The following is a 22,972-nucleotide window of genomic DNA, read 5'->3' on the forward strand; positions in this document are numbered from 1 at the left end:
AACTTGTTAAATAGCATAGTTCATTTCATCATTCGAGCGCATGTTTTATGTAACTCGTGCAATCAGTTGAATGAAGACTCGGAGAACTAAATTTAAATATTCGGCCTCACGTACTCCGCATTCTCAGTTTTCCACTCAACAACTGCTTTTTGTGCTTTCGTGCTGTTGTATTTCTTCTTTTCAACAGCACAACCCGCACGATAATAATGTCCCGAATAGAAGAGCTCCCTGATGACTTCGACGAGAGTCTCAGTCTCAATGAAGCGCCCGCTGCGCCCTCGATCGAGGAACTATACGAACAACATCTTTCCGGGCCCGGCCAGAAACATGTCTCCTCCAAAAGTTTTGAAGAGATTGTGCAGGACATGAGCAAGACGCCCCTTTTCATGAACAGCCTTGATGATGCGACTGCCGACGGTACGCTCGATTCCACTCCTGCTCATGCGCATGGCTGAGCAAAATGTGCAGATGGGGAAAACATTATGATCGAGGCCATCAAAGCCCTACAGTACGAAGGTACAAAGGCCGAAGTTGCCCAAGGATTCAAAGAGCGTGGAAATGAAATGGTAGCCGAGAAGAAATGGGCCGATGCCAAAGAGTTCTATTCTAAGGGGATAGCAGTCTTGGTCGACCGCGGCGAGGACAAATGGGACAAACCGCAAGACATGGAGGCGGAGCAAAAACAACAAAGTCTGGTGGAAGAACAGCTCCATGTCAATCGAGCCCTGTGTAATCTCGAGCTCAGTAAGTGGCCTCGCTTCGACTGAGAATGCTGTCGCTCACTGTCCAGAAAACTATCGTTCGACGACACTAGACTGCGCAGCAGCTTTGCGGATCAACCCGACGAATGTCAAGGCTCACTATCGTTCGGCATCCGCGCTCTTTGCGCTTGACAAAGTGCTCGAAGCACTCGATGTCGCGTCTCGCGGCCTTAAAATCGACCCGGACAATGTCGTCCTCAAGAAGCTGTTAGACCAGATCAGAGCTCGCGCAACGGTCAAGGAGCAACAGGACCGACGGCGACTGGCCGAGCAAAAGAGGAAACAACAAGAACAACTCGTGCTTGCGACGGCATTAAAAGCAAGAAATATCCAACTTCGAGGCTCCAAGGATCCCCCGAATCTTGAAGACGCCTCCATCCGATTGTCGCCGGATCCTCTGTCCCCCAAGAGCATGCTGGAGTTCCCGGTGATGTTTTTGTATCCTATGCACAACCAGTCCGATTTCATCAAAGCGTGGGCAGAGAAGCACGCTATTGAGCATCACCTAAGTTACATTTTACCCCTGCCCTGGGACAGCAAGAACGAGTACAAACCGTCGACGGTCGACTGCTACATGGACACGGTCAGCGGCGGATTGATGAAGATCGGGAAAAGGCTAACGCTGCTGGAGGCGTTGTCTAATGGCAAGACCGAGATTGTAGATGGACTTGTCAGGATATACGTGGTCCCAGTATCACTGGCAGCCCAGTGGATAGACGAGGTGAAGCGGAAAAAGAACAAGTAGTATGGGCATGGAGGAAGGAGTATGGAGTGCGTGCAACGAACAGATACACATACAAAGCTACAAATCTACGATAGTCTACTGCCCTTGTAAACCCTCATGCCGTGCTCATCGACAGAGGATCTGTACCTCATGTACGGATACCTGATGATTCCACGGAATTTGCATCAAGTTCTTCTCTTTGCCGTTGTGTCACGCAACCCAATCCACTCATCCTCGATCAATTGACCAACCACTCTGCCGTCAGCTCGCCCTCGCTTCAGGATACGATAGCGAACACGTCCAGTACTTGACTAGTGCTTTCTGTCCCTGTCTGCCCCGTTTATTCTCCCGGGCCGATGTGCTTTGGGCTCATGAGGCGTTGTTTTGGTTTCGGGCTAGCTGCAGACGTGCCGACTTCGACTCCAGTCTAAACGCCATTGATCGCACAGACACACGCTTTCTGCACCAGATCTTTCTTTCTGCAGGCTCCTTTGAGGCCTACCGATCACTTCAGCTTCACAACGAATCCTTAGCCCAGCACGCCAATCAAGCCCGTCATGAACAACCCCGCCCTGCCACCGTACGGTGCGGCTGGAAGGGCTTTTCCGCCATCCCCTGCCCAGGCTGCATTTCAACCGGGCCTGGTAGCGAACCACTTGCAACAGCTAACCCACCCTCAAGTTGCACCGCAGCCCATATCGCAGCCCATCTATCATCAGAATCCGGGGCATATTGGCGCCTTTCCACCGTCTAATCATAGCCCATCTCAACAAGGTCGGTGGGCTTCGTCGCTTGCGCTGCACCATGCTGATCTTGTGCCAGGATATCCGACGAATGGGCCGTCGCCCATGTCATTGACCCAAGCAGCGAGTCAACCTCCTCCCTACGCTTCCACGCTGCCCCAAATGTCGACGCCGACCCCTCCACTGCAAGCAGCATCATCTGCATCAAGCGACACGCACACAGCGGCCGTCATGGGACTTCCTGTCCATTCCAATTCCAGTCTAGCCCAGCAAGCGCAGATGCAGAATGCGGCGCAAATGGCGCACAACATCCCACAGCAACAGCAGGCGCAGTCAGAGCATCAACTAGATGGAGGAGCGGTGTCCATGTCACCGCAGTCTGCTGCTCGAGAGCGCGCAAGGGTGTCCGTCTTATTGGACATCAACACACATCTATTGCAAGAGGTGATATCGCTACAAGAACAGGAGAAGACAGGCAATTCGGCGGTCTCAGGACAACAATCACCGGATTCGCCATCCTCAGCAACCGACCCGACAAACGCGCTGAACAGTTCCGCTGATGAGCCACCGAAGTCGGCCGGCGGAGCCAAGCAACCTTCACAGGAATACGCAGATTGTATGCGTCGGCTACAGGCAAATTTGTCATATTTGGCTGCCATCGCAGACGCGAAAAAGAAGGCGAATGGCGCTCTGCCTTATGGTCCGACAATCATGGCGCCGCCAGCACACCTATCCAAAGTTCACGATCTCTACAAACAACTAAACTCTCTCTTTCCCGATGCTGGACAGTCTGCGACGAACAAAGGCCTCGCGACGCAACAGCATCATGGTCAGAACGCAACAGCCGAGTTGCGGCAGTCGGATTCGGTTTTGGCAGATGTGTGAGCTCATGATTCAATACAGGGCCTAAAGAATACCTTGGCCAATTGGGCATCAGTTGAAGCAAGCAAACAAGTTACCCTCGTCGCGGACGGGGCAGGCGCACCGAATCGCCATCCTGCGGAGTGAGCCGATGATCTGATATACGATACAGCTGCCCACCGGCGATTTTGACGACAGAAAGTCACGATAACCGTGCCTTGGTTGTACCGGCAGGTAGACAAGGTTTCCATGCTAACACTCTAGACAGCTAGCGAGCTCTTTGGTTTTGTCAGAGTTATGGCGACGATGTTTGGGCAAGAGCCATCGCCTCGAGCTCGCTACATCTCCACACCGTCAAGTGTGACACTAAGAGAATGTATGATGAGAGCAGAATTCCCAGGGACCGGGTCTGTCAGGTGCTAATTTTTTCTTGAGGCATGAAAAGATTCACGAGGGTTCTGTATGCTCGAGGTTCAAGAATGAATGAGAGGAGAGGGACAAGATGATCGCAACGATTCTCGGTTCGCATACTTGTACATACCCACGTACTTATTGTATGGCGCCACTACTTGTACACGTCGTTGGCCTCCTTGTGCTGCGTCCATAGCAGTACCTAGCTCAGTACCTAGCTGGGCACCTAGCAGTCCCTGGTGTGTAGTACCGTATGGAATGTGTGGATGGTGGTTGGCCAGCTCTGGCGACGAGGCTGCCAAGACCAATCGGAGTAGGAAGTTTGACCGAAGCGTCGCTGCGTCCAGGCTCTGTAGCCGCGCGCAGCCTTGTGATTTTTGTCGCCGTGAAAGTTGCCAGTACTTCTTTGATTGCTCTTGTTTCTTTTCCTCGTTGCCATATTCCCCTGCATATCGCATTCTGAATGATACCCTCCATCCATCCAAGACTCATCAGGGTATCTTGTCTCCATTACCGTTGTATCCATCCCCGACCAAACTCTCTGCCGACGCAACGACGCTTTGTGTGCTCCGTGAACCCTCGACCATTCTCCGCGCATCTTCAGGCGAGCAATTCGACCGACTTTGCATCGTGCAACCCTGCACCTTTTCACGTCTTTTCCTCCGTCCCTGCCTACCGCAAACGCCCGGCCTTTCCCGCTGCGACTCGGCCCAGGTCTGCTACCACGATGGCTACCAATGGCGAAGCTCGGCCCAAACGAAGAAACAGTCCAATATCCGCACTTGAGAGGCCCAAGAAACAGCTGAAGCAGGAGAACGGTGTCCCAACACCTGGAGATGCAACGCCGCAGAACGGCTCGGTCTACGATATTGAGGCAGAAGCCAGTTCGGTTCCCATAATCAACGCTGTGTCAGCCGCGGGCGATTCACCAGAATGGCAGGCGACAATAGAAAAGGTCATCAAGAGTGTAGTGTCTATACATTTCTGTCAGACTTGTTCATTTGACACCGACCTGTCCACTTCCAGCCAGGCCACTGGATTTGTCGTGGACGCAGAGAACGGGTACATCCTGACCAACCGTCATGTGGTGTGTTCTGGGCCATTTTGGGGTTATTGTGTCTTTGACAACCATGAAGAATGCGACGTCCGGCCGGTCTACCGTGACCCAGTCCACGATTTCGGAATTCTGAAGTTCGACCCCAAGGCAATCAAGTACATGCATTTGCAGGCGCTCAAGCTCCAGCCAGAATCTGCGAAAGTAGGGGTTGAAATCAGGGTGGTTGGAAACGATGCCGGTGAAAAGCTCAGCATTCTGTCCGGCGTCATCAGTCGATTAGACCGGAATGCTCCAGAATACGGCGAAGGATACTCCGACTTCAACACAAACTACATTCAGGCGGCTGCGGCTGCGACTGGCGGAAGTTCGGGCAGCCCTGTCGTGAATCTCAATGGAAATGCGGTCGCGCTTCAGGCAGGGGGGCGCGTGGATGGTGCCGCCACGGACTATTTCTTGCCCCTCGACCGACCATTGCGCGCGTTGCAGTGTCTCCAGCAAGGCCTGCCTATATCTCGAGGCACCATCCAGACACAATGGATGCTGAAACCCTTTGACGATTGCCGAAGACTTGGCCTCACCCCCAACTGGGAATCAGCAATGCGGAAGCAGTTTCCTACTGAGAACAGTATGCTTGTTGCGGAGATCGTTTTGCCTGAGGGACCTGCCGATGGCAAGATCCAAGAAGGAGATGTTCTGATCAAAGTCAATGGAGAGCTACTAAATTCTTTTGTCAAACTAGATGCGATCTTGGATTCTAGCGTAGGTGGAAAGGTCAATCTCCTGTTCCAACGTGGGGGAGAGGATCACGAGGCTACGCTGGATGTCGGGGACTTGCACGCAATCACTCCCGATCGATTTGTTGCCGTGGCAGGTGGCAGTTTCCACAACTTGTCGTATCAACAGGCGCGGTTATATGCAATTGCATGTAAAGGCCTATACGTGGCCGAGGCTGCCGGATCGTTCAAGCTGGATAACGCTCTGTCTGGTTGGATCATTGACACGGTCGATCAGAAGCCTACTCCCGACCTGGATGCATTTATCGAGGTCATGCGGAATGTGCCAGACAAGTCTCGTATTGTTATATCGTATCGGCATATCAGGGATCTGCACACGAGGGCAACGAGCATCATACTTATCGACCGACACTGGCACCAGCGAATGAGACTGGCTGTACGAAATGACGAAACAGGCCTGTGGGATTTCAGCGACCTGGGTAAAGCACTTCCCGCTATCCCTCCCAAAGTCCGATCGGCCGATTTTGTCCAGCTGGACGATCTGCCCGCAGCTGCGGACATCGTTCGGTCCTTCGTCAAAGTAACTTGTTATATGCCTGTCAAGATCGACGGCTATCCCCAAGCGAGGAGAACTGGGTTTGGTCTCGTTATTGACGCAGAGAAGGGTCTGGTTGTAGTGTCGAGAGCAATCGTCCCATACGACCTCTGCGATATCACCGTTACGATTGCGGACTCGATACAAATTGAAGGAAAAGTCATATTTCTCCATCCACTCACCAACTATACCGTGATTCAGTATGACCCAAAGCTGGTCCAAGCCCCTGTTCAGAGCGCTCGCCTGGCGACCGAGATGGTCAAGCAAGGTGCGGACACTATATTCGTGGGCTTCAACCAGAACCATAGGATAGTTGTTGCAAAGACCACTGTCACAGACATTACAGCAGTCGGCATACCTGCAAATGCTGCTGCTCCTCGATACCGCGCTGTCAATTTGGATGCAATCACAGTGGATACAGGACTATCATCGCAGTGCTCTTCCGGAGTGCTGATCGGGTCGGACGGCGTGGTGCAAGCCCTGTGGCTCACCTATATGGGCGAGAGAGCCCAGGGTAGCCACCGAGATACAGAGTATCACCTCGGCCTGGCTACGAGCATGATAAACCCTGTTCTCGACCAAATCCGTGCCGGCGTCATCCCCAAACTACGAATACTGAACATAGAGTCATACGTGGTCCAGATGGCGCAATGTAGTATCATGGGAGTTTCGGATGAATGGATCAAGAAGGTCGCCAAAGCCAATCCGTCGCGGCACCAGTTGTTCATTGTCAGGAAGGTGGACTGCGGTCCAGCAAACGGTCCAACGGATGGCCAGTTACTTCAAGAAGGGGACATCATTCTCACCCTCAACGACCAGCTCATCACGCGGGTGTCTGATTTCGACATCATGTATGACAAGGAATGGCTGGATGCCTTGGTTGTACGCAAAGGCGAAGAGGTGCGTCTGCGTGTACCCACGGTGCCGACAGAGGACTTGGAAACGTCCCGAGCCGTGGTCTTTTGCGGAGCGGTGTTGCAGAAACCACATCATGCCGTACGCCAACAGATCAGCAAACTACACTCTGAGATCTACGTCAGTGCGAGAAGCCGGGGCTCACCGGCGTACCAGTACGGATTGGCTCCCACTAACTTCATAACTCATGTCAATGGCGTCAAGACTCCAGACCTGGATGCATTCGTCCGGGAGGTGAGCAAGATTGAAGACAATACGTATTTCAGACTTAGGGCTATGACATTTGATAATGTGCCGTGGGTGGTGACGATGAAGAAGAACGAGCACTACGTAAGTTGGATCGTCCGAGGTCGATGGTTGAGCCAGTTATGCTGACTGATTGATACAGTTCCCTATGTCTGAATATGTAAAAGATTCCAGTGCACCGAGTGGGTGGAAGATTGTCTCGCACAAGGAAGCGGGAGCCAAAGATGACGGGGCGCCTTTGACCGCCGAAGGAATGGACGAAGAAGGCAACGGGGATTCTGGGGACGAGGCACCAGACATTGAGATGGACTAGATAGATGGAATACCATGTCCTTCCCATTGGCTGTGTGGTTCAGAGGAAAGATGAAGGACTACGAGATTGACATTGACGAAGTAGGTACCTTAGAAATTAAGTACCAGTACCAGCACCAGGGCCCAGTGCCAGGGCCAGATTTTGTACCAGACAGGCAATGAAAAGACGTGATGTGAAGATCACACATACGTGGTAATGGCACAGCCATGGCATACCTACTACCACCAATATATCAAAACGTCAAGGTCAACGTCGGTAACACCCTACGATATAACCAAAACTATAACTACCCACCTACCTACCTACACAGGTACCAAGGTGAGGTTGTACCAGGAACATAGCAACGTACGTGTAGTATGGAAACTGTCATCTTCATCACTCATCAATCGTCACTCACTCACTAATCCGGATATCCCGTCACTCACCACCGTCGTCACCGTTTCAACGCCTGGAATCTCTTGGCCAGATCATCCACCGTAGGAACTTTACCCGGTACAGGCCCGGTGGGACCGCCACCTTTATTTGTTGTTGTTGACGTTGCCGTCGTCTTTCCCTTTGCCGTCGTCGATGATGATGATAATGATGTCGTCGTGAACCTCCCACCGCTGCCGTCTTTACCTATCGTTCCACCACCGGGCAACCTCACTTTGGGACTCGGGTTGTCCGACCTCGGCGCCGGCGGGGCCACGGACACGGGACTCTTTGCGCCTCCAGGGGCCAGGCTGGAAGGGGGCGTGGCGCTCTCCAGCGACCTCCCAATGTCTATCTTGTTTGGTCTCTGGGGTGTCAGGGGCAAGGGGTCGCCGTCCGCCAATATCGGCGTCTCTTTCATACCTCCTCCTCCTCCTCCACCGCCTACACCGTCGCCGTCGTCTTCGCCATCAGCGTCGGGATCCGCTCCGCGTCGTCGTTGTTGTTGTTGGTCTTCCCGATCAACCTCCCTGCCTAGTTCATCGACGTCGTCTCGGTTCGGCGGCCAATCGACGCCGTACGCCCGGGCGATTTCCTCGAGGTAGGCCTGCACCAGTCTGGGGCTCGGCGGGTCGACTTTGAGCTTGTCGCTGACGCGCGCGGGGACGAGGCCGTCGACGTTGTCGTTGGCGCGCACGGCGAAGTCCTTTCCGAACCGCTCGATGAGCATGTTGCGCACGATGCCCAGTTCCCTCACGTCGCGCGGCAGCCGCGGCGCGGCATAAATGATGCTCGCGGCCGCCTCTTCCAGACCCGTGTTGCTGTGACCGGTGCCGGCGGTCTCGTCGTCATCACCGGTGGATTTCAGCAGCCCCTCCTTCGCGTTCTTGTCCCGTACGTCCAGGAGCCCCGCGCGCGCCAGGAGGAGTTCGGCGTACAACTCGAGGATCTCCATCAGTTCGACGGTGATGTCGGTGTGGATGATGTTCTCGACGCGGATGCGCGCGGAGGCCTCGCGGGATTGTGACAGCAACTCGGCCATCTCGCGCCGCGCCGCGATCGAGAGCGCCGTGTCCTTTTTCTGCGCATTCCGTAGACGGGGGATGAGGAGGCGAAGTGTGGATTTGAGTTTGACCTGAGTTGTCGTCACGGTGAAAATGAGTATTGATGCACTTGGTTGATTGGGGGTAATGGTGTGAAATTGAGATGCCCAAAGGTACGAGACATGAAAGAGACACACGAGGTAGGACATACTGTTTGAGGTGATGCCGCCGGCATCTTGAACTGGAAATGCGCGTGTTGAAACGAGGTTGGTGGGGGATGAGATGCTTTTCCTGCGGAGGGTTCCGTCTGTACCTAGACCACGGAGAGATGGCAATCCAAGCCAGGACAGGACAGGGATGGATTGTAGACCGTTAAGAGAAGTACAAGGGCGGTGGTGAGGTATGCAGAATGTCTGTCGAGGCTGAGATGTTCATGAGGGGGGAAGAGAGAGAGATAGACAGAAGGTCAGAACGAAGTGGGGGAGAATAATAAGTCGATCGCAGCCAAAGCCTCGGACGCCATCAATCACCACCATGTTGTGCTACCAATGTACTACTGACGTTAATACATCTATTGCACAGTACAGTTTGAGCCCGGCTGGTCAAAGTGCAACTACATGCAAGGTATATACATTGACATGCTGATGGAGTCTCCTCCCCCAGTTACCGGGTTGTAGAATGGTTGCAATATTCAACATTACAATTCAGCTACCTACATACTATGGTTGTCAGGATATGTATACCTTACGAACTTCTGCCATCGCAAATCGTCTTCTCCCCTGATCCCATATTCCAAGTAAAGTAGGACACTCGCTTCTCACCAAGTCCAAAACAAAATACCAGGGCGTGAGCGTGGATATCGTAACAACAAAAAGTCCAACACGCCCTTCAACCACATACATCTGAACTCTCCTTGCCTGGCCCAGGGAAAATACAATCATCAGCAAAAAGTTGCCGTCTCTTTCTTCTGCTTAGGATTTCCCTGTGCTTGTGTAACTCCTCCTCCTCCTCCTCCTCCTCCTCCTCCTTCGACTCGACTTTTATCCACAAGAACACAGTCCAACAAGGTGTGTGTGTCATCATCATGACAGGAAAAGAACAGAATAAGGATAACTCTGCAAAGCCGGCATTACCAGAATGACTTCTTTCAGAACAAAAAAAGGTCGGCTGGTGTGGTATAATTCAAGCAGAAACGAAGCGACGGGTACACATCTCCACCAACAAAAAGGGGTATGGGTATCGACAAATGAAATGCAAAGTGCAAATATCACATCGGTTTCTTCTCAAGATGGCCAGCCGATATGTATATCGATATTCAAACTCCACTCCGTACATACCTCTCGTACAGAGACGAACAAGAAGCAGGGTCTTTTTTTGCAAGTCCAGCTGCGTCAGTCCCGAGAACCACGTTACTGCTCGAGGGAGAACAAAAAAGTCGGCCCGGGGCCTCTTCTGCAACACGGTGGGCTCAAACCAGTAAAGTCATTTCTTTCTTCACAGTGCTGCCACCGCGTAAAAGGCCAGAGCGGATAACAATCCCACAACGGACACCTGGACTGACGAGGCCGCTCCGGTAGCAGATACTATCGAAGGTTGAGCCGACGCGGTAGGACCGGACGGAGTCGCGGTTGCTTCGACTGAGCTGTAGTCGACTCTCCCTGTAGATATCGTCGTCGAGTTGAAGATGGAGTAGTAAGGCGAGTGTGTAGGCGCTCGCGAGTGCCAGGTGCTAGAGGAAGCTGATGTCCAAGTCTGAACCTGCGTTGAGCTCGTGGTGGTGCTGGAGGACCATGCCCAAGCGGTCGAAGTCGTGGATTCTGAGGTCGTCGTGCTTGACGTCGTCGAGGGGCTGGTCGAAGCTACCGGGCTGGTGGTCGTCTGGTAGAACTGGCCACCCTTGTTCCAGCCAGTTGCCGAGCTACCACTACCACTGCTACTGCCGCTATTGCTGTTGCCATTGCTGTTGTTGTCACTCTGGTCACCTCCCGAGCTGAAGACGACGAAGTTCGCGGTTGCGCCCTGGTCTACAGTGACGACGCAGAATGCGCCACCACCGGCACCATCGCTCGCACTACCAACCATCTGGTTGACCTGGTTCTGGCTAGGGTCGATCGAGCAGGGAAGGCCGTGGCATCCACCGTTGGGACAGTCCACCTTGACACCCCAGTTTGGCATGTCGTTGCGGAAAGGCGTGGTCGGCTCGAGGTAGATCGGGTTCCATCCCAACTTGATGAAAGTGTTTCCGGACTTGTCGACATTGGCACCGGCCACGTACGGCGACCAGTTGCCATAGGGGTTGGCGTGCGTTCCCCAAACACAGGCCGTCTCAGTGTCGATGCCAGGAGGGTTGATGTAGTAGTGTGCAGCAGTCCCGCACCAGTAGCTGGTGTCTGGGACAGCGAGAGTGGCGTAATCCGAAACAGAAGTCGGGATGAGCATGGCTTCATTGCCAGGAAGCACGGTCTGACAGAAGGATACCACACCACCCGCGTTGTTCTGTACACCGATGTTGGTGGCTGTGGATTGGCAGTATGGCTTGTCTGGGAAGGGTTTCTGGATGTTGCCGTTGTTGTCGCAATACAAGCCACCGTTCTGTAAAGATTAGCCAAAAAAAACCCCCCACACCCTTGACTCGAATACTGACCATTGACTTGGGATACGAATATGATGTCGCGCTAGGATCCCACTGCACCGATACTTGACCGGGTGGACAAGCATATGGACAGTAGTTTCCAGGTAAACATGGCTGGTCAGGACTCATGGCCCATCCCGCATTCTGTTCCCCTGGAGTCACTGCAACCAAACCAGCATCTGTGGGAAAGGCGCATTGTCCACCTCGCTTCTCGACCGGTGCCTTTGATGTTGTCTCCTCGACAGACCTCAATTCAATGCCTTGCGCGCCGTTCTCGGCCGTTGATCGCATATCCAAGTGGCGATGCGCGCGGTGTCGTTTGTGGAGTGACTCGAGATGCTCGTGAACTCCATGCTTTGCGCTTACCACGGAGGCTGTGAGGAGCAGCAGCGCGGTCGCGCTCGAGGTGACGGTTCGTTTGCGCATTGGACGTTACCAAGTATATCGACAAAAGCGTTTTACAATGTAAGAGCTGGCGAGCATCGGGGTTTTGGCTATCGGCCGTGGTGGACTCCAAATGAGCGACTAGGGTGAGTGGTTTGTTGTAAGGAACGTGGGTGCTCGCAGAGCAGATGCGCGCAATAGCAAAAGCACCAGATCGACGACGACAAGTCCAGCGACGACGAGAGAAACAGAGACGCCAGGAAAGGAGTGGACGAGTTTTCACTCAACTCAAACAGGTGAAAGAGGGTAAAGGAGAGCGTAGATCGAAGCCCAAACCATGCTCAAGAGCAAATTGGCCCTGTTGACGAAGGGCAGACCATAGCGAACGGCTCTCGAGCCATGCAAGGCTGGTGCACGGCCAGGTCCACTGTTGATCACACCGACGGGGTATTGTAGAGTCAGGGATGCCACTAGAGGCCGCGCCAAAGCCGGCGGCCCGCCTAAGCACCGTCAAATTTCATGCAACAAATCAGAAATGATCCCTGCAACCGCTTAAATCTTGCTTGGACCAGTAACTGCCCGACCCAAGCAAATGACAATGTGTACCTCATCTCAAACTCTGGGCCAAGTTATCTTCAGCCGCCGATTGCTGTGGAGTGCCAACTTCAAAACTGCATGAAAACTGGTTACTCTGAACCGTAATCTCGGTGGCACTTGTTGAAGAGTTCGAGTCGTTCCAAGAATTCAACGCCATGGTCCTTGCTTGAGAACCAGACCGCTCCGACGGTCACTGCGGCGGTTGGAATGTTCTTCTAGATGGAATCGACTCCACCAGAGCCTCAGGTCTGGTCCCCAAGGTGACACGGATTAAGCCGACAGTCTGCTAGTCTGTAGACTTGAGGTGAACCGAGGTTTCATGAAATCAATATTTGCCCCCTTGCTGGGGTCTCGTCCGGGGCATTGTGTAGTTGCTCGGCGCCATGGCTACTTTGAACGTAGAATGAGCGGCCGATCAACAAGTGGCGCGCCAACAAGGGGGGTGATTGAGACTATACAGCAGTCCTTGGGGAAGAAATTCCACAAAGCAGATCACGCCAACCTGGCAACGGGTATGTACCACATTTTTGTGATGGGGGGTGAACACTGCTGAGCAGAGAACTCAGTGCTTGTGATAAGATGCATCATGGTACGGAGTATGGTAGATGGAGATTCCGTCAATCGAGTTGAGGATTTTTAGCGGACCACTTGGATTGCCGCAACACCGTGGATGGTTCATGATTGTTGACGTGCTGGGATCGCGTAGAATTGATGGCATGAGCTGGCAGAAGATGACAAGCTCGCACGGGCCGGAGTGAAAGGTTGATGGCGGGAATGTGATCATCACCATTTTCTTCGTGTTTGGTGTTGGGTGTTTGTGCGGCTGAGGTGGGTTCTACGGTGGATTCTACGGTGGATGGCAGTGACGTCGATGCGCTTCCATCTTCCGGTTGCTCCATAAGTGCCTTACAATATCACTGATGCCTTCCGTCCGTATCATTATCGATAGTCGCATCGGACGACAAGGCACCAAGCATATTGAATCTGTCCGTAATCATTTCGTCATACGTGCTGTACAGTGAGCCGCAGCAGTTCATCAGATCTAAGGAGGAATGGCAGATGGAAGGCTACGCCAGTGGCCATCTTCGTTGTATCCTCGCCAACCCCATGAGATGCAGTAGTGTTTCGCCAACAGAACGAATTCTTCAACCTCATCCATCCACTCTAGGCCCTCTATCCGTTCCTTCTCACTAGCCTCCACCCATTCTCGCCAGATGAAGTCGATATCGACAGACCGTGAGCCCCCGAGAGTCCCAGCTGTACTATTCTGAAAGCCGTGACGTTCCAGTCTTATCCTCTGTTCAGCCAAGTCCGCATATTTTACCAGTGTCTGTAACTGAATGCCTCTGTTCATGAGGTTGTTGACCATCGTCCTACCAAAGGAGTCGTGGGGCCGAATGGGTTCGTATATTACGATGGCCAAGGGGGTACCTGAGGGAAACAAATTCGAGAAGTACTGTAGCACTGCATCCGCATCGTCGGGGGGTAAGTAGATGAGGCAGCACTCAGAGATGATGAGCGTTGGCAAGCTCGTGTCCAGACCTGTCAGTCCGGGCTGTTGATGAGGAAGTTGACGTAGATCTCGTGGGTGGATGATGTACTCGGGAGAAGTCAACGTCGTGCCGTCCTCGGAGATGTCGACCTCTTGGGCACGCATGTCGATACCCGCAAGGGTTTTTGCAGCCACCGAAAATGTAGGACTCCGTAGATGACTGATCTTGCGTCGCGTGTTGGCCGCAAAGTCAATTTCATGGTAGGTGATGGCCACGTTTCGCCGGGCCTGCTTAAGCCGGAAATATCTCGTGTCACTTCCTGCGCCCAACGAAATGATCTGCTTGTGAGGATTCTCTGGCGCGGACAGAAAGGCATCCACGATCCTGTCAATGCCCGTTGTTCTCACGTAAGTACCTTGTGTAAGTTAATTGTCAAGTTCGCTGGGATGACGACGACTCCTGTTCCTACCTCGATTCATCAGTGGCAGTCGTCTCGACACGCCCTCGGAGGGACCAATCAGGTGTGCAAAGGGGTCCTCTAGGTAGCCGGCATCAACTGCACTGAGCCGAGACGTGGCCGCATCATGGTCGGTGTTTTGCACGATAGCATCGTGCTGGATCTCTTTTGCAGTCGTAGGCGTAGCCCCAGCCATTGCTCCAGAAGCACCCCGACCTCGAAGCCTCCCTCGCAAGCCCCCTCGACGTAGAGAGTTGAGATTTGGTATTGATGGTGCAGACATGTAGCCGGGTGATTGGTTGGGTCAGAGGATCGTCGAGGTGACCATGGGATCCTTAAGGACATGACTTTTTAGGTATGAATGGGGATATTGTTGTGTTAAGTGATGCCGCTTTTAGTCACGGGGAATGCAGCACTCACTCTGTTCGTATAGACTTCTACAGCGACCACTCGTGAGGGTCCATTTCCTCCTCTCAAAGTTGGTGACTTTGTCTCAGACATCAATATCTCTCTTCTACTTTTGACTAATATACTTTGGCGAGTCATAGAGTCAGCCACGTTGCAAACAAGTCCAAGGGCAGTCTCCAGGTGAAATAACTATTGTCTGCACGACCAGGTTTCAGGGACATCTCTGCAAAAGGCTCTGAGATGCATTTATTCATGACTTGAAATTGACGAGCTGGCTTTTTACTGTACCTGCATTCATTGAGTCCTCTCTATGGTGGAATGGTGGACCTTGGTGATGGCGGTAGCCGTGCACAGACAGGTCTAATCGAGGCAAATGTAAACAATCATGTGAATCCTTTCTGGAGTGTCGAGGTGAACTTTTCCATATTCGACCTGGATAGGTTCCTCTTATTGCTGTAGTCATAGGAGCTATTGTACCTAGGGGATGTAGAAACTCGGGTTCACTGTGTCGCCAATGCTGGCACCAAGATGCTCATACTCCGTACTCCGTCCTCCGTCCTCGTATTCGTATTCGAGGAAGGTGTCCGACTGCCAAGAATCTTCACATGTCAGACACAGAGCGAGGATTTACTTTTCAGCATCTATCCCAATGCGCGCTGTACGAGTACGAGGATTGAACAGAGTCCGGAGAGGGTGCGAAGTGGGCGAGTAATGATGAAATGCCTCCTGTCACCACGGACGGCAGTGTCATCCTGCTTCTGTGCATCCCAAGGTGTCGGGAACATTCTACGGGGCATTTCGTATCTCAAGAGCCCCGAACTGCGTCAGAGGATGTTGTATGGCCTCACCAGCCCGGGGAATCCTCTAGGCTGTGCCGAAGCCACTCACACCGGGTTACTGATGGTGCTATGCAGCAGGCAGCTCTTCCGGTGTTGTGCAGAACAGGCAGTAAATGGTGTGACGGGACATTTGCCAATGGCCAAGTTGTGCACGCGACCAGTTGCTTGCGAGTGTTCGGAGGCCCCTAAAGAGATGATGTAGAGGGCTGAGGCCCGCAAGCCTGAGCAGTGAATTACAGTACGAGTACCTACAGGCTACAGTGCGAGCACCTAGAGGCCAACTTAACTAGAGCTACCTTGGCTGTAGACTGTGGTGAGCCTGCAATTACGTGTGGTGACTGCTCCTGCTCCTGCTCCTGCTGCCTCTGACGCAACTCCCCAATCCCCCCCAAACTTGTGGCTTGCACAAATCCAAAACTGGCCACCAACAAGTTTGGTGTCCTTGTTTGTCCTCATCATCCTTCTCTCATCTCCTTTCACCATCTTCCCACCCCTACGCTCAATTCTTCCTCAAGCATTTCGATCCTCGTAGCCCTCAGTCTCTGCCCGTTGATTCTCGTATTCATCCATCGTCCCTCCTCCAGCCACAGGTAGCTGTTTCGCCAGTCTCCCCTATCCTACAACCACACCATGTCTCAAGGTGATCTTCCCACACATACCGACATGTCGGCTGTCGACGAGACCCCAGCAGCTGCTCCTGCTACCAATGGCGCGCCGCTCAAAGACACTGTCATCAACAGTAAGGTACGTACGCCATCTGAAGCTCCCGTCGTCATCACTCGGCGTCAAACTGCGGACACGGACGTCGACCAGCTAACAATACCACAGGATGAATACCTCAACCTCTCCATCCACCCTTCTAATTCCTTCTAGATGCTGCAGCTGCCGTCAATACTGTGCAAAATCACCCAATCACACAGAACATCGTCAATGGTAGGGCACTTGGCTTGAGAAGGGAAAAAAACAAACAAATACTGAAAGATGCCATCAGGTCCAGTTGCAACGTCGGTCAAGAACGAGGCTGGTGCCACAGCTTCCGAGTTCAGTGATCTTGCGAACTCTCGCCAACCACCATCCTATACTGCTGCCAACAATACTCCATTGACACGTAGGGGACACGCCATCCGAGCCTACCGTGACCGTTTCTGACATGCGCTACAGACTATCATTCCTTCTTCTACACCTTGTTGAGCGTAAGTGATAGCAGAATCCTTGATTCCCTCGGAATCCCACTGACAGCTTCCAGTGGAAGAACAAGCGAGCCACTGGTGTGACCTTTCTGTCTACCGTCCTCTTCATCTTCGCCTGCCGATACCTCCCCATCCTGCGCTACTTCTTGAAGATCACTTGGATGACCCTTGGAGGTACGTGGAAAAATAATTGCCGATGGGCCTGAAAGATATTGACTCTCTCAACAGTTGTCACCCTGGCCGAGGCATCGGGTAAAGCTCTCATGGGTTCAAGTGTTGCAGGTGCAGTTCGACCTCGCCGATACTACAAAATTCCCAAGGAGACTCTCGAATCGTCCCTTGATGATCTCGAAAATCTTATCAACTTTTTCGTCATCGAGGGCCAGCGTATCGTCTTTGCCGAGAACATTCCCGTCACAGCAACTGTGAGTGGCCTATCCATTCTGTGCTATCCAAATTACCTCTAACTCTTACTACTAGGCCTTTTTCTCCGCCTTCGTAACCTACTACCTGATCAAACTTCTCCCTTTCTGGGGCCTGTCTCTCTTCTTCACCTGCGTCATCTTCCTTGGCCCATTGATCTATATCGAAAACAAGGAAGCCATCGACGCCCAGCTTCAGTATGCAGGAGAGGTCATTGGCCAACAGACCAGCCAGATCAAGGATTTGACCGCTCAACATACGAGCAAGGGTTTCGAGACAGTGAAGCAGTACACTGGCACTGCCACTGCGAAAGCTCAGGAGGCCATTGGCAGTGCGAGACAGAGGATCCCATCCCCCACCACTGCCAAATCCTCAATCAAGGAAGGCGACTTCCCCTCGGCCCCCAAGACCGAGCTCTCCTCGACTTCAGTCGATTCCAAGCCCGAGACCGAGAATCTGCTCAGTGCAGAGACCAACTACGCTTGAGCAAGGTCGTATAATCATCGGCTGTTAGATGTCAGCTGTGGATGAAGCATGATTTTGGTCACGGCAGTGAGACACAACCTCTGACATTTGAACGAAAAGCACTTGAATTTCGATTAGGAAAGAATGATGCCACTGTGTTTGTAGGTGAGATTGGCAGCTGGGAGACCTGCACAGAGCGAGGCGCAGACGGCGCTCGCTCGGGGGGAAGTCGTGGAAGCTCCCAGTTTATTGAGGACGGTGCACCGGGATGGGACGCGGATTCTTGGACGGTTCTTGAACGGTTCTTCCAGTTTAGGCTTTGCGAGAGGCGCGATGACTCTGGAATTGGGTTTTTGTATCGTAGACAAACGAGTATGAATTTTGAGCAGTTGAGACACCCCATGCTTACTGGCTTCGCGGGTTAGGAATGCTCTTGAAATGATAGACGGAGTTGACACTTGTTTCCAAGTTACAAATTGCAATAGTTCACATGCGTGTCCTGCAGCGATTATACGTTACGAACATAACGATGTGGGTGGGTCTCGTAAGACATGTTTGAAGAGGACGAGAGTAAGGATACCCAACTAGTTGGTATGCGCCAGTGGCGGATTTCAATTTCAGGAGAGGACTTGATGCTATCCCATACCGTAAAACGCCCAACAAAATAACAAACATCAGTACCTCCAGTAGAACAACGAGAGGGGAGCGGGCGTGTGTGTGTCTGTCTACCTGATCAGGACTCGTCTCAGGCTCAGAGATGTACGTATGTACGCATGGGCAACAAGGCCCTCTCTTCCCCCTTTCCTTTCCGTCCTTCCCTCCTTCTTACATTCCATTAATGATACAATACTCCCTCTGTGCGCAATTGCCTTCTCGTCAACTTCATTGTCGTCATCGTTGTCGTCTTCATCATTGTTATCATTCTTCTTCTTCTTCTTCTTCAAAATCAATTCCGAGTTTCAATCTACTCATCTCGAGCTCTCGGTACTGAAAATCCCCGGTCGCTGACCCGTCATGACAATCCTCTTTCTGGGCCCCGAAACCCGACTGTCTTCAGCGCCATTCTGTCGTTGCGCCTGTGCCCCAAGGGCCTCGGCCACAAAGCCAATCATGTAAGCCCCAGCACCCAGGGTTGCTATCGTCAGGAGAATGATTCGGAGGCGGCGAGTGAAGCGACGGCCAAAGCTGTCCTCCTCGTATGCTGCCTCGCTCGGACGAAGGGTGCCGGAGAAGACGTCTTCTTGACGCTTGACCTTGACCTGAGAATTCACAGCTGCCGGATTGAAGGGCGGTGCGGTGGGCGCTGCTGGGCCTGGGGCGTCAATCTCTGTCGGCATCTCGTCGAGGACTGTCGCGGCTTGCTGGTTTGCTTTCGTGGGTTCGGCCTTGTTGGGACCAGCGTCCGTGTCACTCGATGGTCTCGGCGTCAGGTGCTCTGACAACCTCTTTGTGAAGACGAGCATATCCTCGCCGCCATCGACAAGCGAATACCCGGCCTTCCTCAATGGCGTAAAATGCTTCAAGAACTCCGGTGCATGTTTCAGTCGCCCGAGGACCTCGATTAAATCGGCTCTTTTAGTCGACAAATGCGTCGGTTCGTTCATTGGCGAGAGCGTAACCTTTCCTGTCGAGTCATCATACACCAGATTGAGGTACGGAGCATCGCTTCCTTTCGTCCTCAGAGATTCAATGGGTGGGATCTGTTCATCGTTCCACTCCGGCGAGCCCGATTCTGAGAATACAGGATCCGGTACTGTTTCATCCTTGCTTTGCTCTCTACCAGGATCAACACCACCCACTCCGCCGACTGGCTTTGCCATCGCTTCTTCAACAGCGACAAAGGATTCTGGTTCGGAGCCGCCAGCAAGTTGTGTATTGAAGGTTATTCTTTTCTGGCCAAAATTCGAGTCTGCCAGAGAAGGCACAGCCCATACATTCGATGGCCTTCCCGATTCGATCGCACGAATTGCCATCTTAGCCTCGTGGAGCTCTCTACGTATTGTCTTGGCCCCATCGACAAGCTCTGCGAACTTTGGCTCGAAAGTGCTGACATGGGCATCAATGACAGGATCCGTCACCACTCCCGGTTTCACAGTGGCGTTGAGAAGAGGTGGTACAGTCCTTGCGCAAGCAGAATCTGATGTCTCTGGTGCAAAGGCTTGCCCTGTAACTCCTGATGGGCAAGGTTGTCGGTGGGCAATGTTGATCGGCCCGTATTCGTTCTCGTAGACTGCCCGGACGTCGTTGGATAGCTGTGAGAGTTGAGCTTCAGTCTTCTCCCGCTCGCTCCTGGTCCTAGCGGTAGCTTCTCTCAAAGATGACGTACGTTCTTTGCTCTCTTCTAAGGCCTGCTCGACTTCAGGATTTGGTGTAGAAGACTTGGACGGTTTTGGTGGCTTGCCTGTAAAAATCGACGGCGCCTTGCTCAGAGACTGATCTTCGAAAACGAGCTTTGTGGTCAAATCTGCCCATTTCTTTCCTCCAATATCTCGGACATAGCTTGCATAAGTGCTGTTTGATGATGCTGCCAGGGATTGCTTTGTCTTTGACATAATGCCATTGAGATGCTCACGCAATTGGCCCTGAAAATCATCGAGACTCTTGCTTGCTGGTGCCCCTGCATTCTTGGGGGGTGGTGAAGACTTGTGATTTTCTTCGTTTTTAGAGCCATCCTGGAGTGCTCGCCAAGCGCCTTCCATACTTTGTCTTGCCGCATTTTTCCTGTTCTCGGCTTCTTGTTTTGTGTATCGGGTTGCCCGAGTCGCAGCACGCACATCGCTGGCTCGCAAGAGGTCCATGTCTTCCTGTGTGCTTGGGATGGACTCTCTGAAAGTCTTGTCCGTAGTCGAGCTCTTGACGGCACCGTCCTGCTTCAGATGACGATCCAGTGAGGTTTCAAGCAATTGTGCATCATTTTCCGGTTCGAGAGCCGGCGTAGCTTGAATTCTATTCAATGCGGGTTCAAGGATGGGCCTATGAATCTCAACTGGTGCTTGGGACAAGCCCTCTTCGGCTGCAACATGATCCTCTTCGTTCTGCTTTTTGAAGCCGACGTATTCCTTGATAGTAGTGTCCAGAGAATCCGCACTTGCGTTTGTCTCGTGCCTGTGTGGATCGTAGGTTCGAAAGCCTTCCTTTGCCAGCCAATCCTCCTTCATTGGGATAGGATTGGTATCAAGCTCATCCCTGGTCTCATAGGTTGTGCCTGTAAACAACGGGGTACTGTCGTCTGGGGCTGGTGATTCACGTTTTCTGCCATGTGGTTCCGATGGTTCTTCTGTTTCCTTTGAACTTTGGGTCCTGGTCATCTCGGTAAATTGAGCAGAGGTATCCAGCTTGTTTCCTTTCGCTCTATACATCAGTTCGCATAAATTCTGCTCCTTCGAACTCTCTGTGATTTCTGCCCTAGAAACCGTAGTCTCAACAGACTTTACGCCGTCTAATGCTGGATCCGATGGATCATATCCATAGACCTTGTGCGACTGGTATGTCTTGACGGGGATCTCGACTCCGTGGTCCGAAGATAACTTGTCCTCTGAGGACTTCTTGACACGATCCAAGGAGTTTGTTCTGCTGAGGACCTTCCTCATTGATATGGGATCGTAAACATAACTCATTTCTTTTTCAGTTTCCGCGGCTGTGGCATCCGTTTGTGACGGAGAATGGGAATCGTCCTTTCTGGCCGGAAAAGCCGTGGCTGCTTCTACAGTAGGTGGACATGATGCTGAATCGAGGGCAGACTTGCCCTTCGCCATCCGTGTTCTTGTGAATTCGGGTGGAGTGTCCATGCCCATTTTGTCGGAATCATTTCTAGGATTCCAGGAGAACGGATCAAAGGACGAGTATCTGGGAGATTGGCGAGCATTAGATGGTCTCCCGAAGAGACATCCGTGAGGGTCCTCTGCTATGGCGCGGTCTATCCTAGCTCGAAAAGACTCGAAGCTGAGGTCCTCTGGGATATCAGATTTGCCCTTTCCCACATTATGAGATTGCTTGTCGCTTTTGTTAGACGGAGCAGAATCCGAGGTTCGGGGTTGGTAAGTACAATAGCTGCTATCCGAAAGTCGATCGTTACCATGTTGAAACCAGTGAGCGATGACCTTTTTGTCTCGCAAGGCTCTTCGTGCAAAAGCTCTTGAGTATCTAGACCTTAACATCTTGTGATGTCTTGCCATACGCTCTTCGAAGTTCTCATCAAAGGGCAACTGAGGTTCACTAGAGTGACGGCTCCACCACCAGAGCGTCCTTACCTGGATTGGCGAAGGTCGCCTTGCTCGTGTAAGGGCTGTCCGTGCGTGCAGGGACATGTTTCTAGGGGTCCTGCGCAGTATGTTATTTCAGAGTCTGAACAGCCACCGTGGGTCTGGAAGAGCGTCAGGGAAGGTTCGAGGTCGGTAAGCCGCAGGAGGATAACAGGAGGCCGAGGCTTTGATAGGATGAACCCTGACGGTTTTTGGTATCCCCAGAGACAAGAAGGCGTTCTCAAGAGTCTGATTCAGGACGGACGAATCATTGACTGATACAGGCAGCCGAGTGCTTATCGAGAGGGATGAGGAGCATTTGTACGAGTATATGTTTCGCGGCCGAAGGGTCAATCACATCATCATTGTGCAGCGTCCGTTGATTAAGACGCTGAGGCGCGTGATCAGCCGCGGAGGAGATTCAAAGTGACAACGGGGATGGAAGGTGAAACAGATTCAAAAGGTTGAGGTGCGCGTTGTGTTTAGTAACTCTAGATGGTGGTCGTCGTTAACTCCGTGCTGATGTGTTGGAGCGAGGAGCGAGCGGAGAGGAGGGGCTTCGATAAGGATGAACGCGATAACGATAACGATAAGGAGACACGGGACTGCGAAGATGAAGCAATGTTTCGTTCTGTCTTCTTCATGGACACCATCCACCCATACATTCCATCACCTTGGCCAGGCCACACTATGACATGCTACATACCAGTACAGCAGTACCTGATTCACGGAAGGACCGCATGCTCTATACGGCGTGCAATGAAACCCTGGACTGCGTCGGCTCCATAAGCGCCTTAGCAGAGGGCTGCAAATTGTTAATTCATCAGGCTCGCTGTCACCAAACAGGAAGGATACGAGGTGAAGCCGGAAGGTAGCTGACAGCTGACTTTGTGCTGCTGAGCTGCTGAACTGTTGGGGCGTTGATCATGGACAATGAAAGCCGCGAGAGATTTGTGACCAGCGTAACAGGGGCTGGAAGTCCGCCTCGAGAAGGACGAAAGTTGGCGACAAGGAGGTATTTGAGTCGAT

General features: G+C 52.5%; 9 protein-coding genes across 9 annotated transcripts; 5 read left to right on the forward strand and 4 right to left on the reverse strand.

Moving 5' to 3' along the window:
* Window positions 1-206: 206 nt before the first annotated feature.
* On the forward strand, window positions 207-1,506 carry PV08_00038 (uncharacterized protein; the record flags this gene model as incomplete). The annotated part of the gene is made up of 3 exons (XM_016374406.1): window positions 207-417; window positions 469-744; window positions 791-1,506. 3 exons carry the CDS (start codon window positions 207-209, stop codon window positions 1,504-1,506), a joined length of 1,203 nt encoding a protein of 400 aa, XP_016239682.1.
* Window positions 1,507-2,042: 536 nt separating this feature from the next.
* Window positions 2,043-3,113, forward strand: PV08_00039 (uncharacterized protein; the record flags this gene model as incomplete). The annotated part of the gene is made up of 1 exon (XM_016374407.1): window positions 2,043-3,113. The coding sequence occupies one exon, from the start codon at window positions 2,043-2,045 to the stop codon at window positions 3,111-3,113; it is 1,071 nt and encodes a 356-aa protein (XP_016239683.1).
* A 1,114-nt stretch (window positions 3,114-4,227) lies between these two features.
* Window positions 4,228-7,360, forward strand: PV08_00040 (Pro-apoptotic serine protease nma111; the record flags this gene model as incomplete). The annotated part of the gene is made up of 2 exons (XM_016374408.1): window positions 4,228-7,131; window positions 7,190-7,360. 2 exons carry the CDS (start codon window positions 4,228-4,230, stop codon window positions 7,358-7,360), a joined length of 3,075 nt encoding a protein of 1,024 aa, XP_016239684.1.
* A 433-nt stretch (window positions 7,361-7,793) lies between these two features.
* Window positions 7,794-9,023, reverse strand: PV08_00041 (uncharacterized protein; the record flags this gene model as incomplete). Its single annotated transcript, XM_016374409.1, has 1 exon — window positions 7,794-9,023. One exon carries the CDS (start codon window positions 9,021-9,023, stop codon window positions 7,794-7,796), a length of 1,230 nt encoding a protein of 409 aa, XP_016239685.1.
* Window positions 9,024-10,308: 1,285 nt separating this feature from the next.
* Window positions 10,309-11,872, reverse strand: PV08_00042 (uncharacterized protein; the record flags this gene model as incomplete). The annotated part of the gene is made up of 2 exons (XM_016374410.1): window positions 10,309-11,406; window positions 11,459-11,872. The coding sequence occupies 2 exons, from the start codon at window positions 11,870-11,872 to the stop codon at window positions 10,309-10,311; spliced, it is 1,512 nt and encodes a 503-aa protein (XP_016239686.1).
* A 1,597-nt stretch (window positions 11,873-13,469) lies between these two features.
* PV08_00043 (uncharacterized protein) lies at window positions 13,470-14,573 on the reverse strand (the record flags this gene model as incomplete). Its single annotated transcript, XM_016374411.1, has 2 exons — window positions 13,470-14,335; window positions 14,390-14,573. The coding sequence occupies 2 exons, from the start codon at window positions 14,571-14,573 to the stop codon at window positions 13,470-13,472; spliced, it is 1,050 nt and encodes a 349-aa protein (XP_016239687.1).
* Window positions 14,574-16,254: 1,681 nt separating this feature from the next.
* On the forward strand, window positions 16,255-16,497 carry PV08_00044 (uncharacterized protein; the record flags this gene model as incomplete). The annotated part of the gene is made up of 1 exon (XM_016374412.1): window positions 16,255-16,497. The coding sequence occupies one exon, from the start codon at window positions 16,255-16,257 to the stop codon at window positions 16,495-16,497; it is 243 nt and encodes an 80-aa protein (XP_016239688.1).
* A 108-nt stretch (window positions 16,498-16,605) lies between these two features.
* Window positions 16,606-17,723, forward strand: PV08_00045 (uncharacterized protein; the record flags this gene model as incomplete). The annotated part of the gene is made up of 5 exons (XM_016374413.1): window positions 16,606-16,732; window positions 16,786-16,817; window positions 16,871-16,988; window positions 17,043-17,239; window positions 17,295-17,723. 5 exons carry the CDS (start codon window positions 16,606-16,608, stop codon window positions 17,721-17,723), a joined length of 903 nt encoding a protein of 300 aa, XP_016239689.1.
* Window positions 17,724-18,670: 947 nt separating this feature from the next.
* On the reverse strand, window positions 18,671-22,009 carry PV08_00046 (uncharacterized protein; the record flags this gene model as incomplete). Its single annotated transcript, XM_016374414.1, has 1 exon — window positions 18,671-22,009. One exon carries the CDS (start codon window positions 22,007-22,009, stop codon window positions 18,671-18,673), a length of 3,339 nt encoding a protein of 1,112 aa, XP_016239690.1.
* Window positions 22,010-22,972: the final 963 nt, after the last annotated feature.

Source organism: Exophiala spinifera, assembly GCF_000836115.1.
Source record: "Exophiala spinifera strain CBS 89968 unplaced genomic scaffold supercont1.1, whole genome shotgun sequence".
NCBI lineage: Eukaryota > Fungi > Ascomycota > Eurotiomycetes > Chaetothyriales > Herpotrichiellaceae > Exophiala > Exophiala spinifera.